Here is a 27,695-nt window from a genome sequence, read left to right on the forward strand (position 1 = left end):
CTCAGGGTCAGTTTCTACAATTACCTGAATCATCTGGGCCCTAAGCTGGCACTGCTAGCATTGAATTGGGGACAGATGCCCATTTCTTGTGGCCAAAAGTTCCTGCTTGTCTGGCAAGAATAATTTCACACAGGGATGATGTCAGAGTATTTTTGGTCCTGAAAGATACTTACCTGAAACAGAAACTTGTTAATTAATTTTGATTATGTCAATGATAATCCAGTTGTATACGTGACTAAACAGTTCTTGAACCGTCTAGACTGTATACAAGCAGTATATAGCTGAATTTCTACTCCAAATTTTTGTTTCTGATGGTATGATTGCCATCAGTCTGGATTTCAGTAGTTTCATGGAAGAATAAAATTTAAGATAATTTTGTGATTCATATACCACTACTCAAATTCTAATTAAATTTTGTCTTTTTTGATAGCAAGTTTCCCTTTCAGGTCTGTGAAATTAAATTCCTCTTGCAATCAAGCTGCACAGATAGGGGAGACACTTGGTAATTCAAACACATCTTGGGGTTTGCACACCAAAAGCAGCTGCAGAAACTTGAAGTATGATTCATGTTCATCAGAATATGTCTTCTAAAATTTGGACTTTATTTCTACCAAAATAGTACCAAAATAGCAACTCCTCAAAATCTGTAATTCCATTAAGCTCAAGGCAGTTGACCTGAGCTCAACTCGTATGCCTGGTTTATGCCTGAGATGTTTACTTTCTGAAACAAAAGCCCTTCCTTTCCCCTGTGGTTGCAAGTTCAGTATATTAAGATGTTTCATTAGAACAACAGGAAAGCACAATCTCTTGGGCCCCTGAATGTTGAATAAGTTGGGCCAGTGAGAGCTCTTTAATTCCCCAAGGTTCTGGACCTCAAAACATCTCTTTAACAAGTACCCATAACCTACACTTCTGACTGCATTAAAATAAACCCAGACTACATACGCTGTTTTGTCTTTGCCCAAACCGATGATGATTAGGAGTACAGGCATGAAGAATGTTGGCAACCATGATAATTTCTATTCTTAGACCAGGAAAAGCTTTCTTTCAAAGATCAAATCAAAAACACACCCAATGAACGATGCAAGGAGCATCAGACCACTTTAATGCTTGAATTAGTATTAAAGCATTTCTCCCCTCTTTCACTGTAGGTACCGCACATACAATAAACATCCACGTTTAGACCAAACTTCTCAAATTCCTTTTTGAGATAGTATTTGCAAAGTTTCTGTGTTCTACCTAACCAGGATCAGTTAGATCACGTACTGGATACTGCTGCTTTGGAGCATTCCATTCCATATATTTTGCACATGGGACGTACATCTTAAATTTAAAATAAAATATATTTTTACATTGTTATTTAACTAAGTGTATGTCATAATGGTTTTCAAACTTTTTTTTTTCCAAGCTGGAAGTTCAAAATGCAGATGAAACAAAAGAGAAGCCAGCTGTAGTTAAAAGGAGTTGAGAGAAAAAGCAAACATATAGACAGAAAGCAGATCAGCGGTTGCCTAGAACTGGGGTTAAGAGTAAAATTATTGCAAATCGACATGAAGGATCTTTTGGGGATAATGGAAATGTTCTTAAACTGGAATGTAGTGTGGTTGCACATACATTTACTAACAATTATTGATTCATATACTTATAATGAGTGAATTTTATGGTATGTAAATTATACCTTAATAAAGTTAATAAAGAAACTAAATATAAAATGCAGGATGGCAAGTTGTTGGAGGTATAGATGAAACAGATTGGTACTTCACTGATAATTGTTAAAAGTGAAAATGAGTGTGTACAATCTTATTTCACTCTTTTTCTTCATTTGTACTCACTTACATTTTCAAAAAAAGAGCAGAATTAAAAAAATAAAAAATAATAAAGGGGGCTGAGAATAAAGGAGCATTTCCCTTGTCCATTAGAGACAAAATTTTTACATCTATCTGAAGCACCTTTAGATACTTAATCAATGTTTGTGACTAGTCTATGGTACATGAAAAGAAAATGTATTATTTTCACTCACATATTTATATACATTTATAAATACATAAATGTACATATACAATCTACTTTGCTAATTATGTTATTTAGGTCTTCTATATCCTTACTTAATTTTTGACCACTTGATCTGTTCTGGATAAGATAAATTAACTAGTCATGTTTTCTGTGGATTTCTCTTTGAATTTGATGTAGTTTTACTTTATAAATTTTAATTCTATGTTATTTGGTACATTGATATTCATAAGTGTGAAATCTTACTTTAGCATCTCATGTTTTATAAAGTACCTATCTTTGTCTCATTTAATACTTTTTCCTTGAATTTAACTTTGAGATAAAATCTTGATCTTGGTTTTAATTTACTGGGTATGCCTTCACCTATCTTTTTATCTTCCACCTTTCTAAATCATTTTGTTTTCACTGTGTCTTATGTATATAGCACAAGGTTGAGATTTGCCCTGATATCCCAGTTGAGAAAATTAATTGAAAATTTTCAGTGCTTATTGAAAAGAATGTCATGTCATGTTTGATTTTACTTTACCTATCTTTTGTTTTTTTGTTAGGCTTTGTTTGTAGTGCTCATTTATTTTTCACTATATGGCCTGTATATATATTCTTTGTGTATGCATGTTTTTTGAACTTGAAAGGTTTGCATTTTTGTTCCAGTGGTCATCTTAATAACTTTGAAACTATTTTTTATACATTATTGAAAGCGTTGAGCAGTATGTTTCCTGTTCCTTGCCTCTTCACCCCCTAATTGTATTATTTTTGTAGTGTTTACCTTATTTCTTTTCTCTTTCAGCTTTTGTTAGTTATTTCATTGTGATATTGTCAAGACTTACAGCAGTTACTCTCTGTTCTATGACCATAATTCTCAACATTATTTTAGATTTGCTTCTATAGATAAATGGATTTAATGATTGCTACCAGTCTCCTCCCACTGCTCATAGTTCTAAATTCATTCTCTAGGAATATCCTATAAAAAAGGGCAATATGAAAACCATACTGCTTGCATGTTCAAAAGTGTTCATTATATTTTTATTTGAATAAGTTACTCTGGTATGAAATCCTTGGGTATGAAATCTTTAGAATTACATTTTAATTTTTCCCCCTTATAGATGTCTTGATCATTTTGCTCTGGATGCCCAAAAGATTCTTTCATTCTCTTGGAAATCCAGTAGCTATGTTAGACTAGGTCTTAGTTTGATTATTCTTGTCATTTTTTTATTTGGGATATGGTATGCTCTTTCAATCTATAGATTTAGGTCTTTTATTTCTGAAAGTGTCTCAAAATGTTTATCTGCTTTTTTTTTTTTCCTGTTCCAACTTCTAGATTCTTTGGTTAGATTATGTACATATTGGATTTCTTTTGTTTCTTTCCATTTACATAATTTTCTCTCTAATCGTTTTTTTCATTTTCATTTCATTTAACTTGCTTTTCTCAATCTGGTATTTTGTGATTCTTAAAACATTCTTTATTTTGCTTTTTTTTTCCCCTTAACAAGTGTTTATTCCAAGTTTGTGTTAATTTTGTCTTCATTTTTTAAATAGTTATTTTTTCCTCTCACTTTTTCAATTCATATTTAAGTTCCTTTTGTGGTTCTGCTGCTTTTAAAAAAAATTTCCAGTGAAGGGACTTAAGAAAGTTGAGTTAGTCATACTTATTAGTTCATGCCACATTATCATAATTGATTCATGGAAGGCTAGTTTTATTTATTTATGGTTTCCTTTTTATTCCTATTCTTATCCTCCCCTGGATAAGCAGTCATACAAATGCATTAAATATGTATCTTTTTGTTTACATATATTTTTGTAAAATGTGTATGGGTTTTATATACATACTTTTAAAATTAAAAAAAAATTTAGAGAGAACCTTACTATGTTGCCCAAGCTAGCCTCAAACTCCTGGCCTCAAGAGATCCCCTGCCTCAGCCTCCCAAGTAGCTGGGACTACAGGCCTGCACCACCATGCCTGGATGATTGATTACTTTTTGATTGACTGTTCATGTTTGGAGGAGAGGTTTTCCAAGAAATGCTAATTGCAGAAGGTTTGTGCTGAGAGGCCTGGACCACGTTTCAGCCTAGTAGGAATTCTGCTTATGACACAGAGGTTGTGTAGATGAGTTCCTTTGGCTTCTACTTTTAACTAAGAGAAACTGGCAATCACAGGGCTGCTCACGTCGCAGTCTATATATATTTTTTCCATTTTGCCTCACCAACACAATGCTTCTGCATATGTGGTATGTCTGAATGATTCTTCTTCCAATGGTGCCTTATCACCTTCTCTTTTATAATCAACCAGGTTGAAGGAAGACACTGCTGCCTGTCCACATACTTGATTCCTTTATTTCAAATGAAAGATTGTTGGTTTTGTCTCTAGGGTAAGTCACTTACTTTTGTGAAGTGTGCTTTGTTGATGTTGATGACGTCTTCTGCAGTCTGCAGGCATTTACATCTTTTATCAAAGTAGTTCTGCCTTTCACTGTATTTCACATATATTGTAGTTCAGGGTTTCAGGTATCTACTGTTTTCAATGAAAATGAATTTTGTATTATAGTCATTATCCTTGTTACTGAGTAATTTCTGAGAGGTGGAAGAATAGAGGATGCTATCTTTACTCTCTGGATACATTTTTTAAATCACTGTTTTATGTATATATTATGTTAACTCAGCTAGATTGTAGTTTGGAGAATTTTCTGCTTTACTGTGTACCATGCATTCTTTACTGTTGATTCCTAAAGTGTCATAAAAATTGCTTCTAATGTTTGTTGAGAAATTTCAGACAGGCCTAACTCTTAAAGCTTCTGATTCATAAAGCCTGAGTTAAACAAGCATCTCAGGTGATTCTGATGCTAGTGGTTCACCAACTGCATATTTTACGTAGTAGTCACTCAATAAATAACTGAATGACTTACAAGGGCATGGGTACTTATGTGAGAACGCTTGGTATAGGAAATGGAGTAGATATTGTTTTTATAAATAAGACTGGCTGAGGGTACACAGTAAATACATACAATTTTATCTGTCGCTTTAAAAAATTAAAAAAAAAAACACTGGCTGAGATAAAATATGCAGCAATAGAGGGGGTACTGAGGCAGGGATATTTTCCTTGGAGAATAGAGAAACTTTTCTTTCTGCCTCAGAAATGTTCTGTCATCTGTTTAATTGGATATTACTTAGCCCACTAATGACACACAATAAATAACTGATGAATGACAGCATCGAAATTGGGCAAACACTGAGAGACAAGACTCCCCCAAAGTAACCCAAGAAATACAAGTTATCTATGTGTTTATGTGAATAACCAGGCAAATACTACCTTATGGTTAATTTAAACAAAAGATGAATTGTTCATTAATTTGTGGATGTGTTAGATACATCAAAGTGTAACTTCTTCCCTGTTTCTACTCATACTTTTTAAATTTTAATTTAATTTAATTTTATTTTATTTTATTTTTGGGGCAGACTGCTAGTTCTTTTTCCCGGGCAGATGACTGCTGACATAGAGACCACGTTTTCTGTCTTCCCTTATAGCCATGTTTGGCTATGTGATAAAGTTGTCATGAAGTAATGAGTCCTACTTTATTTTTCTTCATAACACACACATATTATTACTCGACATTATGTTATATACTTACATCTGTACTGTCTCTTCCATTAGAATGTAAAAGCTATTAAAGCAGGGACATTATTTTATTCTCTGTCATTTTCCAAGTAGCTGAAAAGTATCTGGCATGTAAAGGACACTCAATAAGTAAAGGAATTCATGCATAATTATTGCAAAAATATAGAGATTAGGTATTACAGGATATGTGGATCCCAGTATTTCTATAATGAGGATGTAGTAAGCCTAATGAAGAAGAGTTTATCTTGATTTGGCTTACCAGTTGAACTTGAATGACCACCCTCTGTGTGCATACTTAGCATTCATATTTGCAAAGGGATGGGGACTGACTGGGTTGATTTCCCTTGACAGAATGGAGGATCCCTACTGGGGAGAGCTTCATGCCACTTCAAAAGTTTGACCTTTCTCATCTTCAATCTAGCCACACAGGGTTGCTTTTGGCTCAGGTATCTATCTAGGTCCAGTTATTAGTGGTTAATACAGCATGGTTGGTTTCACTTAATGTACAATGGCATGAGTCACAGCAACACTGTGCAGAAGACCATCTATCCTCACAAGAATGTGGTGAACATTGCTGCCACTCCCATGCTTTCGAAATAAATAGTCTTTTCAAAATAGTTGCTTCACGGGAAGTTGTCTGTATTTGTGTTATATGTATTTCGAATGTACTCAACAACATTTTTTAGATGTCCTGTTTTGAAGTTCAGGATGATACAACGGAAATATATAGATTAGTATTCCAAAGACCTGGGTTCAAGACTCAGCTTTGGGACATTTTAGCTCTGTGACCTTGGATAAAATCACTTCCTCTTCCGGGGTCTCAGCTTTCTCATTTGTGAAAATAGATGGTGATGGGAGATGACTTAAAGGTCTCTTCTAACTCCAATCATCTATGAGTCTGATTATTTTCAGAGTTTTCACGGCATTACTGTGAACATTCCCAATCATAATGAACACCTTTTGTTTCTTTCTCTTTTTTCTTTTTTTTTTTTTTGAGACGCAGTCTCATTCTGTTGCCCAGGCTGGAGTGCAATGGCCCAATCTTGGTTCACTGCAACCTCCACCTCCTGGGTTCAAGCAATTCTCCTGCCTCAGCCTCCCTAGTAGCTGGGATTACATGTACCCACCACCGTGCCCAGCTAATTTTTATAATTTTAGTAGAGACAGGGTTTCACCATGTTGGCCAGGCTGGTCTTGAACGCCAGACCTCAGGTGATCTGCCCAACTCAGCCTCCCAAAGCGCTGGGATTACAGATGTGAGCCACCACGCCCGGCCCCAAACACCCTCTCTTTGAATGTAGATTGGATTTTTTGGAACAGATAAAATTGATCAGAGCTAAACTGGTTAATATTATATATGGCAAAGGTAGATGATACTGTCTTTAAAACTTGGAATTCTCATTGATTCCTTTCTCACCATTATTTCTGTATATTCAGTTGCTAGTGGCAGAAAACCCAACATAATCTGGCATAAGCAAAGAGAAAATTACTGGTTCAGGTAACTAAAAAGTCCAGGGTCTCTGGTTTCAGTCACAGGTTGATCCAGGAAGTAAAATGATGTCATTAGGACTCACACTTGGTTTTCTTTTCTCTCAGATCTGCCTTCTCCATGTTAGTTCCATTTTTAGGCATATTCTCCAATGGGGGCAAGATTGTTGCCAGCAGCTTACATTTGATCTCAGCAATCCATATAGAGAGATTCATTTTTCCCAATGTTAACCCAAAAGTCCCAGAACTGACTTTTGAGTCATTTGCTTATCACTGAATCCATCACAGAGACTAGGTGTATTCTCTGAATGGTCAAGCCTGCATCACATATTCCCCTCTGGAGTTGGGGGAATTCAGTTCCACTGGAATCATGTGAACTGAATATGGTGGAAAGATGCTTCTCCAAGTAACATCAACGTGCTGATCTCAAAAAGGTATAATGGATGCTGAGTAAGTAAGCTCTGTGTGTGTGTGCGTGCGCGCATGAGAGAGGTGTGGGACATCTGATCACTTGCTGCATTAGACAACATCCTTTGAAATGTTTCCTCTTCTCTGTTTTCATGAAGTATAGGCACTATCTCATTGTAGCTTCCTATCTAATTTCCTTGCCTGTAGTCATTCTTTCCTCAAATATATTCTAGGCATTGCCAACACAAGTCTTCCTAAAGCATTGTTTTGATCATTTTACTCTCCAGCTCAAAAATCTTTCAGAAACCTTCTATCAAATTCTATATTCTTCAGTCTGGCATTTATGATCTTTCCACAATCTGGCTCCTGCATATCTTTCCAGGCTTATCTATCCACCTGCACTTGTTCCATGAGCCAATTAAGCTGCATTGCTTACCATCTCTGAATACACTGCATGTTTTCCTAGCACTGCCTTTGTTCTATTTGTATGTTCCACCCCATCACCATTTCTCTCATCCTAAGCCTCATCTCAGGTGATGAAGTAGAGACTGCTAGTTCTCTTTAATATACGTTCTCCCCTTCTTCATTAGTGTTAGAACCATTGATTTTTAGCTGGGCCATGGCTACCCAATAGAGACTACACTTGACCGAGAGAGTACAGTGTAGTGATGTTTACAACTTCTGCAAGTGGCCTAGAATAGAGGCGTGTTCCTTTCTGCCCCTACCTCCTTTATGCTCACTGGAAAAAGGATGTAAGGAGCTTGAGCAGCCATGACGGATCATAAGGTAGAAGCTGCTTTTCAGGATGGTAAAGCCACATGATGGAAGGAGCCCATGGATCTGCTGATTAGAGAGTCACCTGCAGTGACGTGAGAGTAATACATTTTATTTTCTTTAAGCTACTGTTACTTTGAGGTTTTTAGCTGTTATAGAAACCAATCCCTGTATGAAAATATATTGTTTAGGATAATTTTCTGGTGGCAGTAGTAGGAATCATTCAAAGCTATATAAAGCAAAAAGGGAGAATTAAGGACAGAAGGATTTCTCACAGAACCTATGGGAAGGGATGAAGGAAGCCTCAGTAATAGATTGGTAGCTGGTATTAAAAAGTAAGGGGAGGCCAGGAAGCCCTCTCATTGTGTCTCATCTCTCCTTCTCTTCCTTCTTACTGAAAATTACTTACATGGTTAGCACAGAGAAGCAACAAATAAATATTTGTTTGATGGATGGCAATTTGTGTGTGAGATAAACTGGATCTAAAGTCAATTCTCAAAACGTTTTGTTATATATATGTGGCTTGTTAAAGTGATTCTTTTGAAGGGAGGAATCATATTTTTCAGAGTCTAAGCTCCCTGTTAAACCCTTTCTTTCAGCTTTCCAATTTTTCCCAGTCATTTATTCCAACATCAGAAAGCGGGCCTGAAATACAGGGTTGTCCATAATTAATATAATGACAGACACTTTTGAGATTGCTCTGCTTTTGTACAGGAGTTGCAAAAGCCAGTTTTTATAAGAACACAAGCACTGGCACTCAGTAGCTATTTTGGCAGGCAAGGAAATGATAGATTAATTACTTTTGGTACATTTTCCCCATAACTGTCTTTTTTTCCCATTTCATTTTTGCATTGTTATTATTTACCAGTCTGGGTTCTCACTTATACCTAGTTTGTGCCCTTCAGGGTTTCTTATAATTCTTGCCAGCTCTTTGATATGTTTGATAAGATGTTTTATATGTTTTATTCAGCACTTTTGAGTTGCTTTTGGTTTGAGAATCAGCCAGAGTCTCTAGTCTGCCATACTACTGGACACAAAACTTCAATATGCTTTCACTTCATTCATTTATAAGATACTCACCTGCATTCCAAATACCAGGGCCCTAACTCTGGTGGCCTAAGCTCCCCATCCACAAAAATGAAGAATAACTACCTTTCCACCTGCATCAAATTTTTTTTTGTACAAGACTCACATAATCATTAATATGAAGTCAGTTTGCAACTGGAAAATACCATGAAAATACACATTTTCTTAACTCTGAAAACAAAATGGAGGGAAACAAGTAATAAAAGTTATAACTAAGGGTAACAACCTTAGAATGGTTTGTTCGACTTAAAATTTCTGTATCTTTGCACTCATCTCCTTTTTTTCTGGCCCAAAGTATAAATGAGAAAGTCTTAAGATAAAAAAACAATGTTATTTTATGTTATAATTGACATTAATTTTATAATTCACACTTTTAAAAAATAAAGAGAAAAACATAAAGAGAAAAAGGCAATCTTGAGCACACCATAAAATCTTTCACTTTTTTTCTTTTTGAGATGGAGTCTCACTAAGATGGAGTCTCACTCGTCGCCCAGGCTGGAGTGCAATGGTGCGATTGGCTCGAGGCAACCTCTACCTCCCGAGTTCAAGTGATTCAAGGTTCAAGTGATTCTTCTGTCTCGGCCTCCCAAGTAGCTGGGATTATAGGCTCCGGCCACCACTCCCGGTAATTTTTTATATTTTTGGTAGAGATGGGGTTTCACCCTGTTGGCCAGGCTAGTCTTGAACTCCTGACCTCAGGTGATCTGCCCACCTCAGCCTCCCAAAGTGCTGTGATTACAGGCGTGAGCCACTGCACATGGCCTTTTGTTTTGTTCTTTTGAGACAGGGTCTCACTCACCCAGGCTGGAGTGCAGTGGCGCCATCTCAGCTCACTGCAACCCCCGCCTCCTGGGTTCAAGTGATTCTCCCACCTCAGTCTTCCAAGTAGCTGGGACTACAGGCGTGCGCCACCATGCACAGCTAATTTTCGTATTTTGTTTTTTGGTAGAGATGGGGATTCACCACATTGGCCAGGCTGGTCTTGAATTCCTTACCGCAAGTGATCTGCCCACCTTGGCCTCCCAAAGTGCTAGGATTACAGGCATGAGCCACCGTGCCTGTCCAGATCTTTCACATTTTTAAATTTTGTGAAATAGCTGTCCTTTTCATATGTGGGTAAGCTATCAAACTTAAGATGCTCACAGTTTTTACATACTTTGTAGGCTGAGATTCTGAGTGTCTAACATTCTGTAATGTATCTTGGTCTCTGTGCTGCAGGAACACTGAAGTATTATTACAGGTAACAATCTATGTCACTCTTCTCAAACAGTGCTAACAGGTTACGTACTCAAGAGGAACATCTTTCAGTATATTTCAAAAAGCCTCATGGATGGTAGGTGATTTGTCAATGGACCAACACAGGACTCAGGCATATGGTTACTGTTTACTATTTCCTGTAGATCACGATGTCTTAGGTCTTATGTAGAATATATCATAGGACTTATCCTCTAAACATTCACACACCAAGACTGCACTCTGCATGCATACCATTCACTCATTCTGCATTTACTGAGTCAGTCCCACTGCATGTCAGACCTTGTGCCTGTTCTCAAGAAGCTCACAGTCTAGGAAAATGGAGAAATACAGCTACGATTATAACTCTATGTGATAAGTATTACAAAGAGATACGGTGTTATGGAAGCACTGGTAGGGGCACTTAGCCCATACCGGAGTGGCTGGGATAGGGCTGAGTGGCCAACAGGGGAATTGATGTCTAGGATAAATAATGAATAACAAATAACTAGCAAGGCAAGGAAAAGGTAGGAGATCAAGACATAAAAAGAAACAGCATATGGAAATACAGGGTTGTGAGTACAGCAAGACTGGGGAGCCCAAGTGGTTTGCTGTATATTTAATTTATTCATTTCACGTAGCTATTACTGACATACTTGTCTCCCTATATATGTTTGAGTCCGTGAATGGTGGGGACTTTGTAATGGTTTCTCTGTCCCTATGTCTAACAGGAAGCACACAGATGGAGTGCAATAAAATGTTTGATGAATGAATGACTAGCTACGTGATATAAGGGAGAATAGTTAGGAGTCCATTAATAAGAAAGGTCATTTCTAGTGGCAATGAATATCAGATAAGATAGATTTAAGAATTATTTAGAAATTAGGATGAATAAGACTTGGTGATACATTGGTGATGGGGTATAACATAAGAAAAACTGACTTTCTAGGTTTCTGGATTACAGATGCATGATAATAGTTATAATGGTATAACAACAATAGCTAATATTCATCAGGCACCCTGTGTCATGAAGTATGCAAAGTGTTTACATGAATTAAGTCATTTAAACTCTCAATGACTTAGCGAGGCAGGTTCTTGTATACTCATTCACTGATGAGAAAATTGGGGCTAGAGATTCATTTGCCTAAGGTCACTCAGCTAGCAGGTGGCAGGCTCAAACCCAGTAATTCTGACTCCAACAGCCATACACATTAATACCCAGAATGATGGTTCTATTCAATATGTGTATCACATAAATTGCACGTTTCTCTTTTGCTAAACATAGAGACACATACTATGACTGCCTCTTTATTTTTTCCGATTTTGGGGATCTTGGCTCTTTCTGTATTTTTCCTACCTGGAAGACTTAAAGTGGGGTGGAAGTTTGATAAAACAGTTGGCACAAAAGATGAGAGAAGACAGGTACAGGCGTGACATTCTCGAACGCTCTGGCAGTTGCTGGAATGATGGGATCTGGGTTCTACAGGATTCCTCCCCTCCCATCCCCCGCCACACACACACGTCGTAAGATGTATATGGCCGCGGAGTCTCAGGTTGGTTCTAGGAGTCCTCAACTCACGGCGAAGGTGCCTCTTCTCCCTCCTGGAGAGCCCAACATGCCTGAAGTCAACCTGAGGCGGCCTCTCGGGCCCCGGGAAACAGCGCAGCTCGGGCTCGCCCTTGTTCCCAGGGAAACCGCCCGCGGAGGAACCTGGGGCCAGGCCCGTGACACCTGCGACGAGCCCCGCCTGGCGCCAGGGGGCGCGGAAGCGCGTCCGCCCCCAGGCCCCACGCCGGGCCCGCCCCGCCCCTGCCTGCCACACCCCCCCTCGCCCCGCCCTCCCTCCGTGAGGACCGGCCGCTCCCGGCTCCCGGCTCCCGGCACTCGGCCCCGGCCCCGCTTCCGGCGCAGGCGCAGTCCCGCGTTTTCTCGGCGGCTGCCGGCGTAGTGAGCCCGCCACCGTGGAGTGTAGCGGGAAGGGCTCGCCGTCGTCCTCCGCCTCTCGCTGCTTCGGGGCGCGCTCTCTGCGGCTCTGTGAGCGCCCGTGAGCGCCGGCAGCGGCCGCGGTGGGTTCATCAGGTGAGTGCGGCCGCGGGAGGGAGAGGCCCGGAGCGTGGAGCACCGCCCCCCTCGGCGCCCGCGCGCCCGCCTCCGGCGAGTCGGCCAGGAGGGGCGGCCGCGGCAGGTGCAGGTGCCGGCGCCGTGGAGGGCGCGGCGCGCGGGGGTTCGGCGGGATGCCCCGGCCCGGTGAGCGCGCTCTCCGCCTGGGCAATTGGGCTCCGGGCTCTTGGGGGCGGCGTGTGGGGGGACCTCGGCGCCCCGGGTCAGCCGGCCGCCCCCTGGGCTGCTGGTGGGCGCCGGGCGGCGGCTCCTCCCCCGGGCACGGGCGCTTTACACATTAACTGCGCGGTCCCGCGCTCCCGGGGCAGGGAGCCGGAGCCCGGCGGGTTACCTGGCGGCGGGCGGTTGCGGCCGGGAGCGGAGGGCCGGGTCGCGAGGGAGATGAAGACGGAGTTCCCGAACAAGTCGGAAGCCGCTCACAACACCGGGCGCCGCGCGGCAGGGCTGTGGACGGGGCAATAGCTGTGGACCTGGGGTGTTTTCGTGCCCCTGTCTTAGGAAACGACGCGTGAGGCACCGTGCCGAGGCGTAGAGGTCACCCTCGGGAGGTTTCGGTGAAACCTGGTGGGAAATTCCGGGCAGGCGCCCGGAGTCGCGTCCGAAGAGGCAGCTCCTTGCAGCCAGACTTGTGTTCAGGGGAGTTGAGACGAGCTGCACGGGTGGGATTGCACGGCTCTGCCCTCCCAGCGTCGACAACTCGCACCGACCGCCCGGGGAAGCGCGAGCTTCCTGGCTCCAGAAGTGATGATGCTGGGTGGAAGCCGCAGCATGTAAACAGTTGCCGGTTGTTATGGGATTAAAAACAGATATATCTGCAATGGCTAAAGGGTAAGGTCTTGAAAGACAAGAGCGCTGAGTTAGTACTGATTACTGAGAGGCAATTTAGTTTCATGGAAATGTTGCTTGTTCGGAGGCTACCTGTTATACACTCCTGTTTCACCCCAACTCCTTCCTTTCAGTGTCGGGTTAAAAGCCTTGTAATCTCTTGCAGTGGAATGATTGCATAATTGGAGGAGGGGCCCGTAAGAGGATTACAACAAAACTGTTCCGTTGTAAATCAATTGAAAGACCCAGTTCTTGTTCATTATCCTTTTTCTCATTTTGTTGTTCATGAAGGTTTTTTTTTCCCCCCCCAGTGGTGAATGACAAATCAAGGAGAAAAGAGGCAGAATAGGGTTGTAGACTAATCGTAGTAAATATTTGATACTGTTAAATATTTCACCAGTTTTATGGGGCCTTGTACTGTTACCATTTGTTATTTATTTACTAGTACTGTGCATTTTGATAGGACTTTTCGTGTTTGGACATTGTATTCTAGATATGGCTTATGTGATCTAATCCTAAAGCCCTTGTGGAATTTACAGAAATAAAGTTATACAGTTAAGTAGTCCATTTTTTAACTATTGAAGGAAAAGCCTTTCATTTTTTTCCATTACAGTAATGTTATATATTAATGTATACCTTTGTGAACCAAAGTGTTTAATATAACTCTTCCTTCCGTGTTTGGCAGACAACTCATCTGTGGTATTGAATACTTGTAACCTTTCACCAGGATGGCCATTTAATGTTTAGCTGCTTTGTGGGTTTTCTGAATAGATCCTATTGTACTTTTTGAATTAGTGTAATTATTCATATGCTTCCTTTAATATTCTTTACCTTTGATTTTGTGTAAACCCTCATCCTCTCCCAACACACACATCCTCTGCAAATAATTTTTAAAATGGAAATGTTCTTAGAAATCTGTTTCACCCCCTCATTTTTTAAACATGGCAGGAAAAAATACCTTGTAGATTACAGTAGTTTTATATGCATTATAGTAGTTAGTATACTTTTTTCCCCCTCAGCAGGAGTCAGTGAACAAATTAGCGAGCTGGCTGAATGAAAAATTATTTAATGTTCAGTTCCATCACTTACTGTGCATAAAACCTTGAGTAAAACATTTAACCTATTTGAGCTTATTTTCTCCATTTGTCAGTGGAAATACTATTAGGTTGAAATTGCTAATATTCTGCTGTTTTTTATGTTTCAACCTAATATGAACTTCATAGTGGTGAGATGAGGATTTAATAAGATACTCCATTAGAGATGTGGGGAAGGGGAGAAGGAACCGATGTGAGCTTGCTTGTGTGCAAGGCACTGTGTGTGCTTGTTTTCCATACCTTGACTCCTCAGTCCTCTGGACATTCCTGAGATATAGGTGACTTGTCAAATTTTACAAATCAGGAAATGGAGGCTTAGAAAGTTGCGATAATTTGTCTGTAGTTACTTAGTTGTAGGTGGTCATACAGCTGGCCAGTGACAGAGCCAGTATTAAAAACTGTATCCAACTGCCCAAAATGGAACTTAGTGCTCTTATTCCTTACATTCCTGGTCTGCACTTTCTATTAAAGAACTTTGTAACTATAAGGAGGCACACAGATGACAAGTGTTACCATTTGTATTTCTGGTTTAAAAATACCCAAGTTTTCTAATGACGGTGATACCAGCCTTGCTACTACAGTTACTTTTAAGTCTAGTGCTTATCAAGCCAAGTCCTGGTATAAGCTTTATACTAACTCACTCACTCTCACAGTGAGCTGGGAGATAGTACTTTATCCCTATTTTGTAGTTGAGAAAATTGAGACGCTGAGACCTTATGTAGTTTGCTCAAAGTCATATAGTTAATTAAGTGACAGGTCTGGATTAGATGTCAGTTTGTCTTCTGTGTCTGTGCTGTTAACAACTACACTCTGTCATTTCTTCATGTATAAGTGGTAATGCTGAAGAATTATTTGCTCATAATCACTGCATTATCACTTCTTTGTGTGTAGCTTATAATGTTGAAGAACTGTTTGTAATTTAGCTTTTATGAGATATGTAATATTAATGTAATATGTAATTCTAATGTGTCACCAGAGATTTTTTTAATAGCATATACTCAATTGAGCATCTACTCTGCAAGTCACAGTAGGGGTTAAAGGAAACAATTCTTAAGGAATATGGGAGTTAGGGCCTTATAATCATTCCCATATCTTTTATAAGTTCTTCAAAATGTAGAACACACGTTACATATTTTAATGACTGTCAACTAAGACAAAGTGCTAGGATAGTTGAGTAGTGGAGAGGAAGAACAGATGGGTAGTGGGTAGAGATATTTGTGCATTGAGGTAATGAGGGAAAGCTTTGAAGATATTCCGAGGGAGTACACTTTTTCAAACTAAACTTTTGTCCAATATAATTCTGATTAAGATGCAATTCAACAAAGCATAGTAAATTGGTTACTATGCATTTGATATCCTAAAAACAAAATATCTGAGCTTTTGTAAACTGCTTTCTAGCTAGTTTGTCCTTTTTTTGTACTGCTATCCTTAATTGTACCAGGTAGTACTCTTATAAAAAATTTTATGCTTTTGTAATACTGAGTATCTCTTTTTTGGTATTTATGAGCTTTGATATTTGTGTTGTATTTGTAACTGTTTCTAGGGACCTAGAAACATGTTTGTTGACAAGGTGGTCTCTTCCTCTAGTCTACAAGGTCTTCGAGAGTAGGGCTTACCTCATTTTATAGCTTTAACATTGGGCCTGGTAGGTACTGTGCTGTGTTTGGTGATGGATGATCAGTTGAAGAATGTTAGGGTGTATTGAAGCTGATCTAGCAGCAGAAATTGAAATGAACATTGAATGAGAAATGAAGGGACAAAGGAAGGAAGAGGAAGATACTTACACAACTGGGAGCATTAACTTGCTATCTCTATTTTCCCTTCCGCTTTCTTTTTCAACTTACAACTAAATGAGGTAGTTTTATGAGCTTACATCTTACATAGTCTTGCTTAGAGAAAAGTGGAAAAAGTAATCTGATTTATCTTAGAATATAGGCAACATGAAATTAGATAACTATAGCCATAGAGTGATATTACTTAGAGGAAAAAGAATGAAAATTATTCAAATAGTTCAAGTTCATGGAAGATTTGATGCTTGTAGTTAACAACAGGATTGTAAATATAAGCATAATTGCAAGTTGATGAAATTCTCCTCAGGGGTACGGATATAAGTATATGAATTGACAGTTTTTAGTATAAAGAAACTCTATTCAAGAATGTGAGAATGCCCTATAAGCATTAAGGAGCATACAGATGATAGCTTAGAACCACTTAAATAAGTGAATTGTAATTTGATATGCCCAGATAAAAGTAATAGTATTGAATATTTGGGGGCACCTGGTTGTCAGATAAGGATAAAGTATAAAAGAAAAACCAAAATAAGTTTGAAAAAACAATAAGCAAATTTGTATCAGTTCCCTGTGGGGAAAAGAATCATATTTGAACCACATGCCTCAGAAAGACTAGTTTTCCCCTTCTTTCCCTTTTATCTAAGATAAATAAAGTTCCTTCTGATTTGTAAGACCCATCTCCTTCAGTATGTTTTTGCTATTTCCCCCCATTACTTTTTTTTTCTTAGATCTTTATAAAATCGTACATTTATATTGTGCTTTACAACGTGTACAACATTTTTACATTGATGTGCCATTTGATTTTCTCAAATGTAGGCAGGGGAGATAATACCACTACCATTATAGATGTCAAAACTGAAGCTTAGAGAGATTAAATGACTTGTGTCAGTTCACACAGCTTGTCAGTGACAGAATCTGAACTAGAAGGAAGGTTTTCTGAAATTAGTCTGTTAAAATGCTCAGGTTTTCTCAAACTTCAATTTTCCAGTTTTGATACTCTCACGAGGTACTTACTGTTTCATTTCTATCTTTTTCAGCAAAAATGTAGCCTGAATAACTGTCTCCACTCTTTACTGCTTTGCTATTCATTCGTTCTCTAAAGACTCTTGTTTATTTATTCAGTCAGTGCATACTTCAGCGCCTATTGAATGTTTAGTTGACATATATTCTTAAGAGGATATATAAAATGAGGCTTCCATTATTGAGAAAAAAAAATTTGGAAAATGGTTTTTTAAAAAAATTATACTTTTAAGTTCTGGGATACATGTGCAGAAGGTGCAGGTTTGTATACGTAGGTATATACGTGCCATGGTGATTTGCTGCACCCATCAACCCGTCATCTACATTAGGTATTTCTCCTAATGCTATCCCTCCCCTAGCCCCCAACTCCCTGACAGACCCGACAGGTGTGATGTTCCCTTCCCTGTGTCCATGTGTTCTCGTTGTTCAACTCCCACTTATGAGTGAGAACATGCAGTGTTCTGTTAATTTAAACGATTAACAGTTACTCCTGACAGTTGCTTGAGGTCAGGAGTTTGAGACAAACCTGGTCAACATGGCAAAACCCTATCTTTACTAAAAATACAAAAAATTAGCTGAGTGTGGTGACGGGCGCCTGTAATCCCAGCTACTCAGGAGACATATGTTGCAGTGAGCTGAGATTGTGCCACTGCACTCCAGCCTGGGCAACAGAGCGTGACTGCATCTCAAAAACAAAAACAAAAACAAAAACAAAAGTATTGTGGAATTAGTGGGAATTCATTTGTGATCTGTTTTAATAAAAATGGGAAAATTGTGTAGCCTGATTGATCATTTGACTAATTTTGCCCTTGGGCTATTAATTATATTCGCATTTATAGACAGAGAACGCTTCTTAAAAGATAAATGCGATTTTTTTGGTCATAACTAAAATGCTAGTTTGGGAAGCCAACTTTAACATTATTATGAAAGCTAATGGAAAAAATGACTTTATATATATACTTGTTTTGTTTTTTCCTCCTTTATTATACAGTATTGGAATAAATTTTGAACTTCCCTTTTTATTTTGAGAGCATTATAATTACGGAGAGTTTCAAATAAGATAAGTAGACACAATAGTGTAATAAACCTGAAAGTTTCCATCATGTAGCCCAGTAACTGTCAACAATGATAAGTCCTCGTCCATCGGCTTCTCCCACTTCTATATTATTTTGAAACAAATTGCAAGTCCTGTGTAATTTCCCCTGTAGATATTTCAGTATGTATTTCCCAAAGATAAGAGCAGTTAACTACAGTACTTTTACAAACTTTGTTTTTTATTTATTTTTTCATTTTAATCTACATTTTCTACTTTTGTTATTACAAACTTAAAAAATTAACACTAATTCCTTGATATAAAATATCTATACTTTTAAAGAAAATACACAGGGATATAGGTACTATAGTAAATTCAAGTTTCTGTTTATTTTGATTTATACGCTGTTTTTTCCAAGTCCTGTAAGGAGCCAAATAAATATTTTAAATTCTGGCATAGTAGCAAAACAGAGGAGGAAATGATAACAACAATAATATAGGGTGGTTGGTGTAAATGAGTGAGGTAGAAGTCCGAGGAGGTTGGTTATGGTAATAAAGGTAATTAGGGATATTAGTATGAGGGATCAGGTTTGTCCTTTGGTATTGTGAATTGTTATTATTTGTTTTAGGATAAGTTGAATTAATTTTTGTTGGATGATAATTAGTCGGTTGTTGATAAGGTGCTTGGAAGTTGGAATTAGTAAGGAGGGAAACAGAATGATGGGGACTACGGCAGGCAGGCTTAGAATTGTTGGGGTGATGAATGGGGTAAATAGATTTTCGTTCATTTTGATTCTCAAGGGTTGTAGTTTTGTGTGTCAATTTTTTTTTCGAGAGGGGTAAATAATAATTTGTGCTTAATAGTTTTAGTTGGATGGTGAGGTATGGTGTGAGGAGTATGGATATGATGATGCTGGGTCACATAGATGTATCTAGTTGGGGCATTTCACTGTAGAGAGGCGTTGTTTCTCTCGGTCTTTAACTTAAAAGGTTAATGCTGGGGCAGCTGTACAGTGGGTCTGTAGAGAGATTTTGTAGAGATTTATGGGGTGAAGGTGTATTAAGAGTATGGAGTAGGGTGTGGTAAGTTTATAGGGTAAATACGGGTCCTATTTCAAAAATTTTTAGTGGAATTAGTTCTACGAAGATAGGTATAAAGCTGTGGTTGGCACCGCAGATTTCTGAGCATCATCCGTAGTAGACGCCTGGTCATATAGCAGTAAATGTAGTTTGGTTTAAGCATCCGGGGACTGCGTCTGTTTTTAATCCTAGTGTGGGGACAGTTCATGAGTGTAAGACGTCCTGGGAAATAATTATTATGTGAACGGGGGCTTCAATTGGAAGAATCACTCGGTTGTCAACTTCAAGAAAATAATAGAACACAAAGCAATAGCAGATGCTCATTTCAATAGCAGTGCTTTAGAGAAACTTCAGTTTTGTCTTTGTGTAAGTAAGAGAAGGGTTCAGAGGTTAAACATAATTATTCTTTTGGATTGTTTACTTTTTTTATACTTTAAGTTCTGGGATACATGTGCAGAACATGCAGATTTGTTACAGAAGTATACATGTGCCATGGTGGTTTGCTGAACCCAGGATTGTTCACTTCTTAGAGATTCTTTGCTGTGATTTAACCTGTATTCCCATCTCCCTACTCCCTATCCATTTCACCTTCTAAGTGTATCTCAGATGTAGTGGAGTTAGGGGTTAGAGTCAGACACACCAGAGTTTGAATACTAGCTCTGTTACTTTTTGGCTATTTGACAACATTAATCTCTCTGAGCTTCAGTTTTTTGTATCTGTAAAATAGGGATAAGAACCATTTCAAATGAATGCTCTGAAGATTAACTGGAATAACTGTGTGTTTGTGAATAAATACAAATGAAGCTGTTCTGAATGCTTTCCATATGTGTATATGCCTCCATCCCCACATTTCCAGTCCATGACCTTGGCATTAGATCAGACAGTAATCCTTTAAACGGCCTCTAGTCTCTCTAGTAAAGTTCTCATTGCCTTGGGAGTCATTTTTAAATGACTATATTACAAGGCATCTATACTTTCTAAAATGTAGATCTCAGCATCTCTTCAGGATAAACTCTAAGCAGCATTTTCTCTTTTAAAGAAGGCTTTTAATGGTCTCTCACAGTCCGCCTCTCCAGCCTGCTTTTCTGCTACTCTCTCCTTTGTTAGTTTTATTAGTGCCAGACCCTTATTCCCTGACTGTCCTATCCTATTCCCCTTGTGCGTCTAGGGGATCCTGGACTTGTATTCAGCATTTAAAATCTGACTTATATTTTACTTCTCCCTGAAACATTCTTCTTCTTCCCCCTTCCCTCCCCACAACTCTCAGAATAATCTCGCAGTGGCTCGTAGAGACTGTGTGATATATCTTTGGTCCATTTGTACCTGTATTCTTGGAACTTAGTACCAGGATTTGCCCGGAGGAATTGAAGCTGGCGATCATCCTTCCATTCCAACAAGAATAAATATAATTTATCACATATATGTATAAAATAAATGTATTTAATATATATAGTAAATGTTGAAGGTTTTTAAAGAAGTGATAGAATTTGTAACTGATGGAATTTATCACAGTTCAATTATATGCTATTGAAGTAGCAGTCTCATTTTTAATCTCAGAAACTGTTTCTTTCATAATTCATGTTAAATTAAGAAGTCATTTGGGAATTTAAAAAGCGTCTGTACTTTCCTCCCTGCCCCCCTTCCACAACTGTCTGTGAATAAATTGAAAGAGGAAAATAGTGCTTACATAATCTTTAAACCTTTTCTTTTGACATGCCTTGGAATATTTAATTTCTATTATTGTGATAATAGTAAAACAAAATTGCACTACAGTATAATATATAGATGTTTACTTTTTTTGAGGAAAATCATTCAAAACAATAAGCTTTTAATTGCTAATATTATATTTAAACCCAAACTCAACACATTGCTTTTTGTTGTTAGTGATAGTGCTTGTGCTGATACAGTATGATCAAAATATATGGCAAGTATTAGGAAATGCCCTAGAGATCATTATAATAGTAACAGCCAATCTTAATTGGTAAGTGCCAAGTACGGTGCTAAGTCCTTTAATTCTCATGACTACCTTAGGAGATAGTACAGTTATCTCCCCTTACTTTTGTGTGTGTGTGTGTGTGTGTGAGAGAGAGAGAGACAGAGAGAGAGAGAGAGAGGGTCTTTCTTTGTTGCCCAGGCTGGAGTGCAGTGGCACGATCACAGTTCACTACAGCCTCAACCTCCCTGGCTCAGGCTATCGTCCCAAGTAGCTGGGACCACAGGTGTATGCCACCACCCACTCCTAATTTTTAAATTTTTTATAGAGACAGGGTCTCGCTATGTTGCTTTGGGTTATTGCTTAAACTCCTTGGGCTCAAGCAGCCCTCCTGTCTTGGCCTTCCAAAGTGCTGAAATTAGGGCATGAGCCACTGTGCCTGACCTGTCATCTCCATTTTCAGATGAGAAATTGAGACTTAGATCTCTAGGTCACTTTATTAGTAACTGGTGAAGCCAAGATTTGAAACTGATTCCAGAGTACAAGCTATTTGGTGAGGTAGTGAATACTGGCTAAATTACCCTATTGGCCTTTCTTCTAGTAGAAGAGTATACTCCTTTATCTACCAGGATTATTTGGTTCAGTTCTACAATGAAATAGATGAATATATTTGGGCTCAGATAAGTTACCTGCCCAGGTTCATAGATAGACCTCAGAGCTTGATCAGGAGCCTTAGCTTTCTTCTTCAAGTACTGATGCTTCTACTCTGCTGTGTTACCATATTACCTCCTTTGTTGGAAATGATTTACTTTCTGAGTGTAGTGCTTTGAGGAATTTTAGTAAATATAGAATTCAAATTATTTAATTTTCACATGCTTTAAATTGATATGAAAAAAGATAAAAATCACAGCTTTAGTTTTTATTTTTCTAAAATTAAAATCCTATGTTTCCCATTTGTCAAGGTAAGTCCAAATTAGGGGAATGTGCATTTTGTGGGAAAATGGATTTTATTTTTTCTTTTGGACTACTGATATAAATCAAGTTGCTAGATTTCATTTAAAATACGTATATTCATTTTATTCATGTTCTTCAGATGTTTCACTGAAAATATTTTCCCATTAATCCTGATTTCTTGAGTTGTCCTAGGGATGCCTTTTGTTTTCAAGAAACATTTAAAAAATTCACTTTAATTAGAATAAATAAATCATAAGAAGTTATTAGGATCTTTCTAGGCATTTATTAAATGAGGTAATATGTATGAAATTCTTAGCACCACTGTCTGACACATAGTTAACTTTCAGTAAAGATTGGCTGTTGCTTTTGCTATGATAGTACTGACTTTGAGAAAGAAAAATTAACAGAAAATGTATATTGGGGATCAGAAGCAAATTGTTTTAATCAACTTTTTCTTGTGGTCTGCAGTTGGCTTTATTACCTGGAGCTCAGTGACAAGGCCAGCCAAGTTGTGTTGGTAATTCACCCATAAGAATTTAGTGTGATCATCTTTTTTACATATTGGTCGTGATCCTTGACAAGTTTAATTTATTAATTGGGATAATCTTCAATTGAAATTAGTTCTTTTTGAATCACTCATTGCTTAATGCAAAAGATACTACTTAATGCAAAAGATACTACTGCTTAAAAATAGTATTTTACTCTTATAAAGATGTTGCATGTGAAATAAATCTTAAAGCTTCTATATATTTAAAGGGCAAAAGATTTTCAGACCAGTGAGATTGGAAACTCATTACCAGGTAAATTATGTTTTATGGAAATTTCACGTGCTTGAAAAAGGGATTAAATTTAACCTCAAAATAATCTCCTTTTCAGAAGTGACTTGAATTTAGATAGTGTTTAAATATATCCCCCAGAAGGAAAACATTATAGGTTAGAAGCACTGCTCAGAGGCGTTGTCCTAAGTACTATATAGCAGGGGTCCCCAATCCCTGGGCTGTGGACCAGAAGTGGTCTGTGGCCTGTTAAGAATTGGGCCACACAGCAGGAGGTAAGTGGCAGAAGGTAAGTGGCGGACAAGTGAGTATTCCCATCTGAGCTCCGCCTTCTGTCAGTTCAGCAGCTGCATTAGATTCTCATAGGAGTGCGAACCATATTGTGAACTGCACATGCGAGGGATAGGTTGCGTGATTCTTAAGAGAATCTAATGCCTGATGATCTGAGGTAAAACAGTTTCTTCCCGAAACCATCCCCTCCCACCCTCTGCCCTGTCTGTGGAAAAATTGTCTTCCATGAAACTGGTCCCTGGGACCAAAAAGGTTGAGGACCGCTGTTATATAGTATTATCCCTTTTAATTTTCATTCTGTTAGGTAGCAAAACCAAGGCACAGATTTCCAGATGGGAGAACCTAGGCTCAGATTGTCTCAGTAATTTGACAGAAGTGGGATTCAAACCTGCCTGTCTTGGAGACTTGTACTTTATATTCATAGCTTATGCCCCAGCTAATGGAGTATCTGTGTTTCGTATAAATGCTTTGCTTTCACACGGTAGATATGTCTGGAAATCCCTTACAGAGGTTTTGTCTTTCTCATTTCCTACTCGTTGTTTGGATCTTTTCTTTGGCTTTATTTTTTCGAGAATCCTTTGCCTCTGATTTATTTGTCCTTCTGTGTGGTCTCTGAGTTTGTTTGCATCTTCTGTGGCATTTATCACGTATCATTGCCTTTACTTGTCAGTTTCCTACTCTGTTAGGCTGTTTGAAGGGAGAGTAGATTTTTCATCTTTCCCCAGAGCCTGATACAGAGTAGGTCATTAGTAAATACTTGCTGAAAGAATGGCTGAAATACTGTGTTTATATGTGGGAAAAATAGGGTTAATGTTGCAGGTGTGATGGATTTTAATTCAAAACCAAGAGAAACATTTTCACTAGAACAGTGGAACAATGGAGTGGCAAAGCAGTTCTGCTTGTAGTAGTAGGTGTGTCGTGGTGGTTAAGAGCTTGGATGGTAGAATCTAATAACGGTAGGCTTTAATTCTGACTACTCTAAGCTGCAGTTTCCTTAAGCATAGATGCACTATACTTAATATTTAGTAAGTGCCCAACAAATACTAGCTGTTATGGGAGGAGCCACCTTAACTTCCTGTGAGACTGGGGCTGGTAGTTGAATGACTTGGCTCCTTGGCTCCCCGTACCCTTCCTCTCTCCCTGGATTATTTTGAAGCAAATCCAAGTAACCTTATTTCATCTATAAATACTTCAGTGTGTATCTTTAAAAGATAAGGATTTTAAAATTATAACCATTATACCATTATTATCCCTAAAATTAACTATAATTCCTAATAACTTAATTTGTTTTTACAGTTGGTTTATTCAAAGAAGAATCCAAACAAGGCCCACAGATTGTTTAGTTATTTCTCTTAAGTCTATAAATTTCCTCTACCTCTTTGTTGTTGTTGTTGTTGTTGTTGTTTTTTCACAGTTTATTGGAAAAACCAGCTGGTTTGTTTATGATGAGAGTGTCCCAAAGTCTAGATTTTGCTGTTTTTGTCCCTGTGGTGTTATTTAACATGTTCCTTTCTCCTCTGTATTTACTATAAACTGATGACCATCAAGAGGCTTGTTTGGTTTGGGGTCTTTCTTTTTTTTTTCTTAGAGGGGCCAGAATGCTTCATTAATGGCAGTGATGATCATTTCTTATTTGCCACATAATATACATAATGTTTGATTGTCTCCCTTTTTGTGACAAGATGTGATCAGTGAGTTCAGGTACTGTCATTCTGATTGATTAACTGTAAAGTTCCTCAAACAACCTTTTACCTTACAGTTTTAATAGCTATTTAAATAATTACTGCCCTAAATCCATTATTTCATTAGGATTCCAAAGTTATATTTATTAAATGGAATTCTGCTAAAAAGAACTTTTTCTCATGAGCTGTTCAGTTCCTTGATGTACAGGAAAGCCAGATAAAATACTTCATTCTTTCATTTTATTTACCAGTTTTGAAAATAATGAATTGGTTCCATAGCATTGATCAAAGAAGGCCAGTGAGGGACTTTGCTTTATTTTTAGTGTCATTATGACCTCATGGATTTAAAAATATTTGCCTTTCAGTTCTTTGCAGATATTATCCTTTTTGATGTTCAGATTGTCCTGTTTTTGGTTAGTGGGAGTCCTTTTGATACCAGTCCAGTAGTTTTTGATAGTGTACTTGCTTTCTGGTATAACAAGATGTTCCAGGGTCCTTTCGTCCGTTTCTGTCCCAGGCTGGAATCAGCCATTTTCCCAGGGAGCCTGTGTTCTTTTTTGGAGGACGTGGTATTACTCTGAGCACATGGGTGCTTATTACTCCTGAATTGGTCAGTGTTGCTATGCCTTTTCATTGGATAAAGTTAGAATTTTTTTTCTGGTGTTTCTGAGTCAAATTTAGGCCTCTAGGATTTAAATTCTTTGATTTTATATTTGTATTTTTTTCTAATATGCTGAAAATCTTAGATCCAAATGACATTAGCATAATTTACTTGCTTCATCTTATACAAAGTTTCAGAATAACAGTATCAATATTGCTACTATTATTAACAGTGAAAATAGTTTATGACTTTTTTCACTTCCTTTTGCTTTTAGAATACATTCCGTTGGGGATACATATTTGTATTGTTGTGTTTTAAAATCACTTGAAGTAGTTCATTTCTGTGTGGTTAAGCTACCATCTCAATACACAAGTTTATTTGCTTTATGTTTAGGGGTTCTTTTTTAAACTTTAATTTTTATTGTTTACATGGTTGCAAGCTCAAAATCAAATCTGTAAAGCAAGGTACTGTCAGAAAAAAGTCTAGCTTTCATATTTTTCACTGTGTCTTCTCTCCTTCTGTAGGTAACCATTTTTTCCTTTTGTTCCTTTTTTTTTTTTTTTTTTTTGAGACAGGGTCTTGCTCTTTCACCCAGGCTGGAGTGCAGTGGTATGATCAGAGCTCACTGTAACCTCAAATTCCTCAGCTCAAGCCATCCTCCCATCTTAACCTTTCAAGTGGTTAGGACTATAGGCCTGCACCATCACACCCAGCTAATTTTACAACGTTTGGTAAAGACAGGGTCTCACTATGTTGCCCAGGCTGGTCTTTAAGTCTTGGCCACAAGCTGGCCTCCTGCCTCTGTGTGTCAAGTTTTTGGGATTACAGGTGTGAGCCACTGAACCCAGCCTTTCTATTATAAAAAGTTATATATATATATGTATATTTGTATTTTTATTCTCCTTTTTTAGATAAAAGGTAGTTTACTGTTATTTATCCTGTTTTTTAACTTACTGGTATATCTTCAAGGTCACTTCATAGCGATATATGGATATGTATTTTACATCTGTGCAGTGCTTCATTATGAGGATGTACCCTGGTTCATTAAATCAGTGTTTTGCTATTACAAAGAGTGCTGCTTTTCATGTTGCCGGTTTATCTTTAGGATAAAGCCCCAGGAGTGGCATGCTTGGTCACAGGTTTAACATCATTTTGTAGTTATTGCTAAATTTTCCTTCATAGGATTTGTACTGTTTTGTATTTCCAGAAATGCAAATGCTTTTACATTTCATGATTCAGCGAACCTTCAGGATATAGAGAGGTGAATTCATAGTACATGGGATAGAAGAAAGAATCATAAATAGTTACTGATTAAAATGTCAAAGTTGAATGCAAACCTAATATAAAGGTTTTTTTATGGTAATGAATTGGTTAGTGTACTTGCCTGAACTATGTTCAAGTGAAAATGAATTATGTACTTTGAATATAGCTGTTTTCTTGGTATATGTAGGTATATGGATTATGAATAAAAAATGAAAATTCTTTGGGGTGAAAAAATGATAAATTTTAATGGAGTATTAAACACCTTACATTCCTTATTAATCTCATCTTTCATTTGGCATAGTGAATATTTTATATGAAAAAAACAAGGACTAGTTTCATTTTGAAGAATAAACCACTTACTATTAATAAATAGCTTATTGGATGTGAAATTTGTCATTTGTAGATTTAATTGTTGCACTTTGGATTGTCTATATGCTGGAAAGTCTGTGACACATACTAATTTGTAGTTTTTTTTTAAATGTTGGGCTTTTTTTTTTTATTATACTTTAAGTTCTAGGGTACATGTGCACAACGTGCAGGTTTGTTACATATGTATACATGTGCCATGTTGGTGTGCTGCATGCATTAACTTATCATTTACATTAGGTATATCTCCTAATGCT

The 27,695-nt window shown here is 38.0% G+C and overlaps 1 protein-coding gene across 10 annotated transcripts in view; it reads left to right on the top strand.

The window, feature by feature from the left end:
• Positions 1–12,069: 12,069 nt before the first annotated feature.
• Positions 12,070–27,695, top strand: part of RAB3IP (RAB3A interacting protein) — a 64,302-nt gene continuing 48,676 nt past the window's right edge. For 6 of the 10 annotated variants that reach the window (XR_002515699.2, XR_004176115.1, XR_001892757.3 and 3 more), the window contains exon 1: positions 12,981–13,559. Coding sequence is in view for 3 of the 10 variants with exons in the window: in XM_003906765.5 (XP_003906814.1) it covers positions 13,522–13,559 (38 nt within the window). In the remaining 7 variants the exon portion in view is untranslated. Of the gene's footprint in view, positions 12,163–12,317; positions 12,690–12,787; positions 12,858–12,980; positions 13,560–27,695 lie in introns of those variants that run through there. The other 4 variants (XM_003906764.5, XM_031650620.1, XM_009181197.4 and 1 more) reach the window with 3 other exon arrangements.

Source organism: Papio anubis, chromosome 9 (genome assembly GCF_008728515.1).
Source record: "Papio anubis isolate 15944 chromosome 9, Panubis1.0, whole genome shotgun sequence".
NCBI lineage: Eukaryota > Metazoa > Chordata > Mammalia > Primates > Cercopithecidae > Papio > Papio anubis.